Consider the following 11,327-nt stretch of genomic DNA (forward strand, 5'->3'; position numbering starts at 1 on the left):
GCTTAGCAGAACGACACATTTTTAAATGGCGGAATTACGTCAATGCGTCACGTCAGAGAGCGAAAGCAGTCCCTTGGTTGCCATTCTGAAGAGTTTCAGTGCGATATTCTCCTAGCCAATAAGGACGCCGCGTTGTCCACGTGGCTCCGCCTTCCCTTTGATTGACGTTGTCACCCACCGCTCAGTCAAAAGCAAAAGAAGGGGACTCGGTGGGTGGGCGGGAGGCCGTCTTGCGACGGGATCTCGGTCGGCGTGAGGTGAAGATGGCGGTTTTGGCCCCTTTGTTAGCCCTATTCTATTCGGTGCCCGGGCTCTGCCGCTGGCTGGCGCAGCCTTATTACCCTCTCTCCCTCCTCCTTTCGGCAGCCTTCTTGTTGGTGCGGAAGGTGCCGCCGCTATGCCACGGACTGCCTAGCCAGCGGGAGGACGGGAACTCCTGCGACTTCGACTGGGTAAGATCGGCCTGCGGAGACCCAGGGCCGTTCCTCCTTGTGGGTTCCATCGGTTCTTGTGCCCCTTCTTCGGCATGTGCCTCCTGCAGGCTTTTTCATGCTTCGGATTCCCGGGGCTCCCTCAATATTTCACCCAGGAGGGGTAAACGGGAGGGACTTCCCCAGTGGTGAAATTCAATTTTTTACTACCGGTTCTGTGGGCGTGGCTTGGTGGGAGTGGCAGGGGAAGGATATTGCAAAATCCCCATTCCCGCCCCACTCCTTGAGCCAGCCAGAGGTGGTATTTGCCGGTTCTCCCAACTACTCAAAATTTTCGCTACTGATTCTCCAGAACCTGCTGAATTTCACCCCTGGACTTCACCCCCCCCCCACCAACCTTCTTAGGGACACAAGCAGAATCCAAGCAGCTGATGCTTTCTGTGTTAGCAATGTTTAATCAAAAAAACCTATCGCTTTAAATTTATTTCTTATGAGAAGAATTTTCCAACATCTTTAAAGGTCATGCAGTCTTTAAGCATGAGTGCAGAAATAATGCTCTGCCTCTGAGAAGTTCCTCTGTAGAATCGGACAGTTTTCGCTTCTCACCTCCAGAGATGTGATCCTTAAGCTAATGTAGTGGTGGAGATTTTCACCTGTTTTAAATTTCTAGTACTGTGTTTAGATTTTGGGATGTGAGTGTGGTCTTCCCTCTTTGTACACCATAGTAAACGGAGACCTATTGTGCAATTCATTCAAATTGGCTTTCTTCAAGTGGATTTTGTCTAAATGTGTGGAAAAAATAAGTTTCCATCATCCCTAGTGAGATTGCAGATATTTGGTTGAGGAGGCTTATCGCTGCATGTCTACAAAAGTTTTAAAAAATGTCTTTGGGAGTGCTTTAAAAGGTTTGTTTAATCTCAGGTTTGGAGTAGACAGATCATCTCTATAATTCTGTATATACATGTCCATGTGAAGAGCCATACATGAGTTACTTTGACACATAAATCAATGTGATCAATATATTGTGAAGAAGCTCTGACTTGTACAGGAACCAGCTAATGGTTTCTGTTTGTAAAAGCAAAACCATATCTTTTCAGTATCTTCAAAAATTAATTGAAGTCTAACCTTTGTCATGTTAAGAACATTTTGAAAGTTCATAGTGAAAGGTTCGATATACACAAGGCATGCATCTGCTAAAAAAATCAGCCTATTATGAACAATAAAGTCTTGAAAACAATACCAATATCATAATACCCTTATATAGATTAATGATAAGGCCACATCTGGAATAATGGAGGTGGAGAAGGTACAGAGGACTTTTATTTGTTAAATTTTTATGCCACCCATCTCCCTATAAGGTCACTGGGCAGTTATCAAGGGACTATCTATTAAAGAGCGGGAGCATCTCTATGAGGAAAAGTTGCAACATATGGGACTTTTTGGTTTAGTCAACATATTTAAAACATTAAAACATTTAGGGATAAAGTGGAGGACAAGCTACTTTCTCTCTCAAAATACTAGAACTAGCAGTCACCCAATGAAATAATCTTGGAAGAATCGGGACCAACAATATTTTGTTTATTCAATGGGCAATTAAACTTTGGATTTCATTATCATCAAAAGTGGCTGCTACTATTAGCTTGGCTGATTTCAAAAAAAGTGTTTGCTCAATTCATGGATGTCATGGGGATCAATGATTTAACTTTGATAGTAGTGTGAGTGTCTCTGAAGACCATCTGCTGATAGAGTAATAGATTTGTTTGTGCAGATAGTTGGCAATGTGAGATCGGATTGCTGAATTAGTTGGAACAGAAATCTAATCCAACAGTTTATATTCTAAAATTCATATCATGCTTAAGAGGCTGCAGAAGTAAGCTAACATGATTTCTCATGAAACATTTTATGATCTGGATGTTTCTGTAAACATAATATTTTACTCTGCAATTGCTGAATAAGTGGTGTAATGTGTAGGAACATTATTGAGATAAATTGTATGATTTAATAAACCTTGTAGTTACTGTAAAAACAGAAATGTCTCAAAATTGCATCCAGATTATGTAAACAATTTAATAAATACCCCAAATATATTTAGATTCCAATATATGATATTGCAGCTATATTCACACACTGAAAGATTTACACATCCATCTGCTTGCTTTGTGGCCTTTCCCCCCAAAAATGGACAGCTGTGTAATGATACCAGAGATCAATTTGCAGTTGCTATACTATGATGTTGAAAAAAGGTTTGCATTTAATTCTGTTTTTGTGTCTAGGTAGGTTTTTTTTAACTCTTCCCTTTACTCCTATTTATTCCCTGAGTACCCAGTTTTGCTTTCTTTTTAGCGGGAAGTGGAGATCTTAATGTTTCTGAGTGCCATTGTGATGATGAAGAATCGCCGATCCAGTAAGTAATGCTATTCGTGGATAGGGAGAATATCTACCATTCACCTGTATCTCAGATTCTTGGTCTTTCTATCTCCACAGAAGCAAGGATTTTAGATCTAGAATTTTAAGAATTATTCAAAGACAATAAGATGACGTTATAGAAATCTTAGCTGGATTGTTTTCTTCCTTTCAAATGAATTTAATCTCCCAGGTTATTAGATGAAGACTTTTTCAGTCCCCTTACTCATGACTCTTCTATGAACTGGGGAGGAATGTACAACTGGTTAGAATAGGGGGGGGGATGTGCACTTAGAATATGAATCTGCAATTCTAAACATATTTTTATTATACAGCAGATGAATTTTAAATTGACATTTTTGAAATATTTAGAAAAAACTTCAAAGGTAGGTTTATTTGTATTAGAAGTTGTTCTAATGGATAATCAGACTGCTGAGTAAACAGCTGTTGCAGAATGGAATGCATGTGGAAACTTTATGACATGGTCTTATCTTTGTACAGTAAATAAGACAAAAAGCTGCAAGGCACCTGCTCTCAGAACACAGTGCCTTAATTTTCTCGGTGCATTCCTATTAGAGGAAGGGCTTTAAAAGGAATTTGCTTCATGTATAGGTAGGAACAATATAAAGACATGTGCTAAATTTTTACTTAGTCCACCGCCCAGCGAAGTCCTTAATTTTTTTCTTGGCAGTGGAGGTTGTACAAATTAATTTATCATTATTGTGAGTTATAGCAGTGCAAAATTTGAGGATCTCAATTGTCAAAAATTATAAAAATATGATGTGATAAATTGACTTTCAGGTTGTTCCAGCTTACCATAGGTCATTACTTGACCCAGGAGTGTTTTATAATATCCTGCTAATCATCTGTTTTTTATCTCTGTTTCACAAGTCACTGTGGACCAGCACGTGGGGAACATCTTTATGTTCAGCAAAGTAGCCAATGTCATCCTTTTCTTTCGTCTTGATATCCGGATGGGGCTACTGTATCTCACACTCTGCTTAGGTGAGGTCTCTGGGATGAGGCTCTACTTACATTCTTTGGGTAGGGATTGATCCCAGAAATAACTGGGCTTGAGCTTAAAAAAATGTTCTTAGCACCCTGATCTAATGCATGGGATTTTGATTGTAAAACATTATTCTGGTTTTTCACTTTGTTTCTCTCTCTGAGTTTCTATCATGATTCCTGGTGACAATAGGATAAACTTTCCCTGATTACTCTGTCTAAAATATCCAGATATTGTCAACCTATATTATATAAAAAGAAACACAACCTTTGTTTCACCAACCCTCCCTTTCTATTGCTTCCCTGTTGATTCCACATGCTTTGCTTTTTTTGTTCCCTAACTGCCTTCCTGCCCATTCACTTTCAGCCTTTTTAATATTTCTTTTCCAATTTCACTCATTTACCTCTAGCATCTTCTATTGCTTCCAACCCACCCTCTCAGCAAATGCAAGACTTTTATTAATAAAAGATATTATAAGTTTGAAAAAATACCACTCTTTAATGCAGCAAAAACCTTGCATGCAGATACAGTGTGCAAAATTTAAAAAATGAAAATGTTTTTAAAAATTAAATAAAACGACTGTGTCCACTTGTGGAGCATGGCTATCAAGATGTGTGACTTCCTCATCGTAGCTAGTGCTCAGATCTGCTTCTTGTGCGTTTTCAGTGTTCCTGATGACTTGCAAGCCCCCTTTGTACTTGGGTCCAGAACACATCAAATATTTCAGTGATAAAACCATAGATGTGAGTATTTTGGTTTTTGGAAGACCACTTGTTTTGGGAAGAGTTGGGTAAATTTCTGACTTCTTTCAGCTATCAGAATGTATCATGTGGAGTGTTCATTTCTGCGTGATGAGCAGGCTATCAGCAAGATCCCTCTTTTATAGGAGGAACTAGCCCGGGACAAGCGAGTGACCTGGATTGTGGAATTCTTTGCTAACTGGTCGAATGAATGTCAGTCATTTGCTCCTATCTATGCTGATTTGTCTCTCAAGTGAGTGATTTGCATTTGATTAAATATTCTGAGAAAGGGAGATTTTGGAGATGAAGCTGAGACTCATGTACTTCAGTCAGTCATAAATAAAGCACTGCCTGTGGAACTCTATAAGTTATACTTGTTTGCTTCATACTGCAAAATATATAGAGGTTATCTTCTGAAAATAATAATTTAAGGTCTGTGTCTGTCCTAAAGCATTGTTTAAGGTACACCCATTCCCCTTCTTCCAGCACTCTTATCTTTAATGTGTCTTGCAACATCTAGTTTTACTTGATTAATGCACTGATGTTGGATTTAAGACTTTTTCCTTTGCTATAATAATCACAAAACAGCATCTTTTTCAGTAGTTATAACTACATTTGAAAAGTTTGAAAGATCCACAATAGCTATGACTTACAGTAATAATAGTAATGAGATGTACTTGGTGTGCCTGGGCTACAGCTAGGTAGAATCGGAGCAAAATATATATTGGTAGGTGAGAAGAAACACATTTTTAGGGGCAGGCTTCTTTTCTCTACTCCACATAATCTCATTCTAAGTAATTTTAGGGAAACCATATTGTGCAAAGAAGAAAGGAAGACCACCAGTTATCCTCAAATTAGGTAGCTATTACAGGTAATAGTAATAGTTACAAATTAGTAATAGTTACAAATTAGGTAACTGTCAACTTGCAACAGTTCGTTTAGTGACTGTTGAAAGTTACAGTGGCACGGAAAAATGTTACTTATGACCATTTTTCATAGTTGCAACCTTTGCAGAATCCTCATGATCATGTGATCAAAATTCAGATGCTTGGCAACTGGTTGATATTTATGACAGTTACAGTGTCTTGGGGTCATGTGATCACCTTTTGCGACCTTCTGACAAGCAAAGTCAATGGGGAAGCCACAGTCACTTAACCCTGGTAGTAACTTATCAACTACAGCAATTCACTTAACAACTGTGGCAAGAAAAGTCATAAAATGGGGCAAAACTCACTTAACAAATGTCTCACTTAAGAACATAAATTTTGAGCTCAATTGTCGTAAGTTGAGGACTGCCTGTACTTATCTGGCCTCACCATTTTAGCCCACCGTATCTAGATAGGACAAGTGGGACTTGAAACAAGTATTAGTTTTTAATACTTCATTCCAACCTCCCCATTCCCAGTCATGTCTCTTTTGTTAATCATTATTCCATATCCCCCAAAACATGCTAAAGGAATCCCTGAGAATTCACCATGGCATCACTGGCCTTGAATCTGCCTGGATGCCCTCCAAATGTCTCCAGCAAGCATGGCCATACCTGAGCATTCTGAGAATTGAAACCACCATACCCGGCAGGCGTCCTGGTTAAGAAAGACTGCTTCAAGTAGTCTGCACTCCTGTGCACCATTTCAAAGACAAAATACTATATTGTTTTGGTGAATGAAGATAAAGCCACTGGGTTACTGGGACAGTAACACAGATACATTGGTCTTTTTTAGAATTGAGGTTACTATACTGAAATACTGAAACAAATTATTAAAAAGGACTCATAGACTAGGCTTTGTAGTTGAATAAAAGCAGTATTGTTCTTGAGAAAAGTAAATGGAAATGAAAAGTACTTTTCCTTGTGGAGATTTTATTGTGATGTGGGGGAAAGGAACAGAGGTTTAGAAGGAGAACTGATAAAAATGACAATAATTAATCTATTATCTGTTTTGGATTAAAATTCTGGATCAACCTGGATGTAAGCCTTCCTATTCAGCATGTTGTTTACTTTTATGCTCTGGTTCTCTTTTGATAGCTTTTGGCTAAGTGAGGGGTCAGCAACCCGTGGCTCTGGAACTGCATGTGCCTCTTTCATCCCTCTGCTACAGCTCCCTGTCGCCGGTCAGCTCCACAATTGATAGGATTTTCAGTTAGGACAGGTATAGGAAAAAGGATGCCACACTAGGAGGAGACTCTATGGTGGGGGAACCGGATTTCTGGTCTGCTCCAGAATTGAATAGGGGAATTCCGGTTGGGACCTTTGTGATTCTTTGAGTGTTTAAGGTTGCTGACCCCTGAGCTAAGTGTTGTAGTGCATGTTGCTTCCAGCAATAACCAGCAGATGGCCACAGTGTAGTGTTTTTTTTTTTCAGTCAGAAAAAAAATATCTTTGCTTTCCTGGTAATAGTGACTGTAGCTTAAAGAAAAAGAGTAATTCAGTTCTTTAATGTACACTTCCAGTTAGACTGGGAAAACTCTTGTCTAGCTTAGGTCAAATTTATATTTGTTCATAAATCTTACTGTGTGACTTAATGAAAATAATTTGGCTTAATCTGGATAAGACCTCAGTGAAAAATTGCCTATCAGTTGCATATCAATGAAGAAAAAGGGAAGAGGAGGATAATTGTTGTTATTACCAAATATTTTACTTGCTGGCATTTCCATGTATATGGTAATCACTGTTATATTTTACCAGATATAATTGCACTGGATTGAACTTTGGAAAGGTTGATGTGGGTCGCTACCCTGACGTCAGCACCAAGTAAGCCTTCAGTCTCTATACGTATCTAGATGCTTAGACAGAATGCCAGATTTGTAAGAAAGAACATTGGGAAGATTTACTTTTTAATAGCTGGGCACTGCAGAAAAGGGTGGACATTGGTTGGTAATTCATAGTGTAATTGGTTAGATTTGGAACTGCAATAGAGATAGCAGGCTGTACATAGTAAAACATACATTTCCAATTAACACATAATTATGGATACTATAATACCTGCAAATATCAAGATTTTGGTGGGTCCAAAGACATGTTCCTGGCCTGCCTATTTGTTTATGAGGCCAGAAAAGATTATTAACTTGAATAGACACTACTTTTCAGAAATTATTTTTGAATTTTCATTCATCTCTTCATAGGTACAAAATCAGTACTTCTCCTCTCACTAAGCAGCTGCCTACACTGATCCTTTTCCAGGGTGGTAAAGAAGTGATGCGCCGGCCACAGATTGATAAGAAGGGACGAGCAGTTTCTTGGAACTTTTCTGAGGTATTCCCTTTAGCCATAGTTGATAGTAAGCAAAAATCTGTAGTAAAATATCTGATAAATTACTAAATTATTGAAGCTGAGTTGTTGTCACATTAGGAACTAGAGGTTGGCACGAAGCAACAGTCATATATCTTTCTTTTACAGGAGAATGTGATCCGGGAATTCAACTTGAATGAGCTATACCAGAAAGCCAAGAAAATATCCAAGAATGCAGATGAGAACTTTGAGGAAATTTCAGAACAATCTGCTATCACAGAGCATCCTAATGGGGAAAGCAAGAAAGACAAATAGTGCCTGTAAGACTGGACCATAATGATCTTACTGTTAAGCTCTCCATTTCTGTTTCCATCCTGACATTTCTCCCAGGATGTCATGCGAAGACTGCTTCCACCCGACAGTGACGGTGCTGGGAGATGTGTGTAATCACTAAGATATTTATCATTCTGGGCTCTGCTGTTGGCTATGGAACTCTACATTTTCTTTTGTATTTTTGTTCCAAATTTTCTTTCCAGGAGTCACTACTGATATTTAAATGATAGAACCAGCCAGAGAAAATCTTGGTGACCTCCTCAAGGAGAGTATCACTGTGGAATGCAGGTTGCTTCTCTGGGAATTAGTAGGAGCTGCTAAGGAAAACACTGTAATAGGAGGGTAAATCTATTTCTTGTTTTAATCGATATGATTTCAATGGTAAAATTGGAAAAACCCACATCTCACATGAAATCAACTCCATTTACTCCAGAAGGCTTGCTCTGAGAAGATATTGGCATTTCTGACCAGTGTTTTGCTACCGCTACCCATTGCCCTATTATTATTGTGGTCATTGTTATTGTTATTAAGAAAGGTCTTGTGGTATCTTGTGGTCTTTTCTCTTTAGAAGCTAATGGGCAATAGTGGAATATTTGCTGAACTTAAAGTTGTGCCAGAAAACCAGTGGCTAATGTACAGCTTTAAAAGATCTCCTGTCTTTTATAGTAACAGCTGGTAGCTTAGTGTAGCTGTTTGATTTGAAAGAGCTGCCGTTTCTATCGTCCATCTAATATTGCACTAAACAGGGTTTAACTAATATGGCAGATGTTCTGGGACTACATTGGCAGACATTCCTAGCCAGTGTGGCTATCTGGGTAGAGCAAGGGTTGGGCAAGTCTGTCCTAGCGTTTTTAGTTGCTGCACTCCGAAGATGGAGGGCTTGCCTGTAGATGAAAACACTGCAAATCAACACGGTTCATCCATGTTCATGCTTCCGTTAATGGTCTTGTACAGGTGCCTTTAATAAATCTGGGAGTGTTGTATTCCTGTGACCTTTTATTGATTCATTAGATTGTTGGTAGAGTTCCTGCCTTCATGGTTTGACTTTGGCTTATTAAAAAAAATACAGACTTCTAATGTTTAAATCAATTTGTTCAAGGCTCAGCTCATTCTTTATCCAGCAGCATTTTTAGGCTTTCATTTTTTCTGTTAGGGTACATTTATAGAAGATATGCAGAAAGCAAATGAGATTCACATTGGATGGGTTCACACCTGCGGTGGAATTCAAAAATTTTTACTACCAGTTATGTGGGCGTGGCATGGCTTGGTTGGCTTGGCTTGGTCGGCGTGGCAGGGGAAGGATACTGTAAAATCTTCATTCCCACCCCATTCCAGGGATACTGCAAAATCCCCATTTCTCACGATATACTGGGATTCGGGAGGCAGAGAATAGATGGAGGTAGGGCCAATCACAGGTAGTATTTACTGGTTCTCCGAACTACTCAAAGTTTCCGCTACCATAGAATATTAACTCCTTAGCATCGACGCATGTTAATATGATACTGGATAAGAAATACTGAGTCATTTCGAAAAATCCTTTCTTAGCGAGCACCTAGAAGCCAAGAAGAACATACGTGACGAATTTCAAGTTTGTAGGCTTTACAGTTCTGGATATTTCGTGATGAGCGAGTGGTATTTGGCTTTTATATATATAGATTTCACAATATTTGTAGCCCATCTCATTCCTAGCAGATTACCAGGTTTTGCATTAAAAGGATTAACTAAATCCTGGTTCTAATCCTCCATCTATTTAAATAAGAATTCCTGTTCTTAGTAGTATGGATTCTGCTGATTTGACAGGTCGAAAGACATGTTTCTTTCAGAAGTGCTAATGCCCTTCTTGTTCTCAGAATATATAACAGTACAAAAACAAAACTGTTCAGTGGCAAATGAAAGAGATGTGTTATCTGGGATCTGATGTTATTTTAACAGAGGCAAGGAGCAAGTCTTCTTCAACCACCCATCTCTTTTCTGGAGGAGACAAACAGGATGTTCTTTTTGGCCCCAGAGATAGGACTAGAATCAACTGATGGAAATAGCAGAGTAACAGATTTCAGCTCAATGTTAGGAGAAAGAGTTTCCACAACACAATGACCCATAAACAATACTCCACGGAACAACATTCCTCTGAATTCTGTATTGTCTCAATCCTATTAGAATTTCAAAGTATCTTGGGCATCTGGCTTTTTCCACAGGGCAGCTTCTAGCCCTGCTTACTGATTTATATGTTTTTCCAATATGAGCAATCTTATTAACTTGATTTTAATTAATTATTTATTTATATCTCACCTTTACCATTTTGTAAAAAAAATAACTCAAGGCAGTGAAGATATCCACCACCTCTTATTTTCCCCGCAACTACAATCCTATGGGGTGAATTGAGAGAATGACTGGCTCAAGGTCACCCAGCTGGCTTTCATGGTTAAGGCCTGACCTGAACTCAGTTTTATGCTCTAACCATTAAACCAAACTGGCTGTTTGTCTTGTCTGTTATTTAAACTTTCTAATAATTTATATGGACATAAGCTATAGTTGCAGTTGTAATTGAGCCTTACAAGTCAATTGCTGATTTTGTACATCAATTCTCATTAGTTTGGTTAGTTATTAAATTTATTGTATGAACTCAGCCAATAAGTGGGGTCTGACAGAAGGAGATTTTCTCAGAAGGCAAATTATGTAGTCTCCTTTTGTTAGACTGCTGGGCAGCATATCCTACAGGTAGTTCTCGACTTACAACCACAATTGAGCTCAAAAATTATTTTGTTAAGTGAGCATTTGTTAAATGAACGTTGCCCCATTTTATTACCTTTCTTGCTAGTTGCTAAGTGAATTACTGCAGTTGATAAGTTAGCAACCCGGCTGTTAAGTGAATCTGGCTTCCCCATTGACTTTGCTTGTCAGAAGGTCTCAAAAGGACCGTTGAACCCAGCAACAGTCATAAGTATGAACCAGTTACCAAGCATCTGAAATTAGATCACTCGATCATGGGGATGATGCAAAGGTCGGTCACAAGTCACTTTTTTTTCATTGCTGTTGTAATTTTGAACCGTCACTGAATGAACTGTTGTAACTCGAGAACGACTTATACTGCAAGATTCTCCAGGGGGCTGCAAGTTGGATTCAATTATTGTCTCTTGCAAAGCTGAGGGCGACCCCGAAGAGCAGAAAAGATACCTCCGTGAATGGAG

At 38.9% G+C, this 11,327-nt stretch overlaps 1 protein-coding gene across 1 annotated transcript; it reads left to right on the forward strand.

The window, feature by feature from the left end:
- The first annotated feature begins 70 nt into the window (after positions 1-70).
- On the forward strand, positions 71-9,228 carry TMX2 (thioredoxin related transmembrane protein 2). The gene is made up of 8 exons (XM_014056935.2): positions 71-452; positions 2,775-2,835; positions 3,726-3,839; positions 4,507-4,583; positions 4,727-4,833; positions 7,264-7,329; positions 7,701-7,830; positions 7,975-9,228. The coding sequence occupies exons 1-8, from the start codon at positions 264-266 to the stop codon at positions 8,119-8,121; spliced, it is 891 nt and encodes a 296-aa protein (XP_013912410.1). The 5' UTR covers positions 71-263; the 3' UTR covers positions 8,122-9,228.
- Positions 9,229-11,327: the final 2,099 nt, after the last annotated feature.

The sequence above is a fragment of the Thamnophis sirtalis genome, unplaced genomic scaffold (genome assembly GCF_051295495.1).
Source record: "Thamnophis sirtalis isolate CommonGarterSnake01/CBP01778 unplaced genomic scaffold, rThaSir2_p1.2 scaffold_1, whole genome shotgun sequence".
Classification (NCBI taxonomy): Eukaryota; Metazoa; Chordata; class Lepidosauria; order Squamata; family Natricidae; genus Thamnophis; species Thamnophis sirtalis.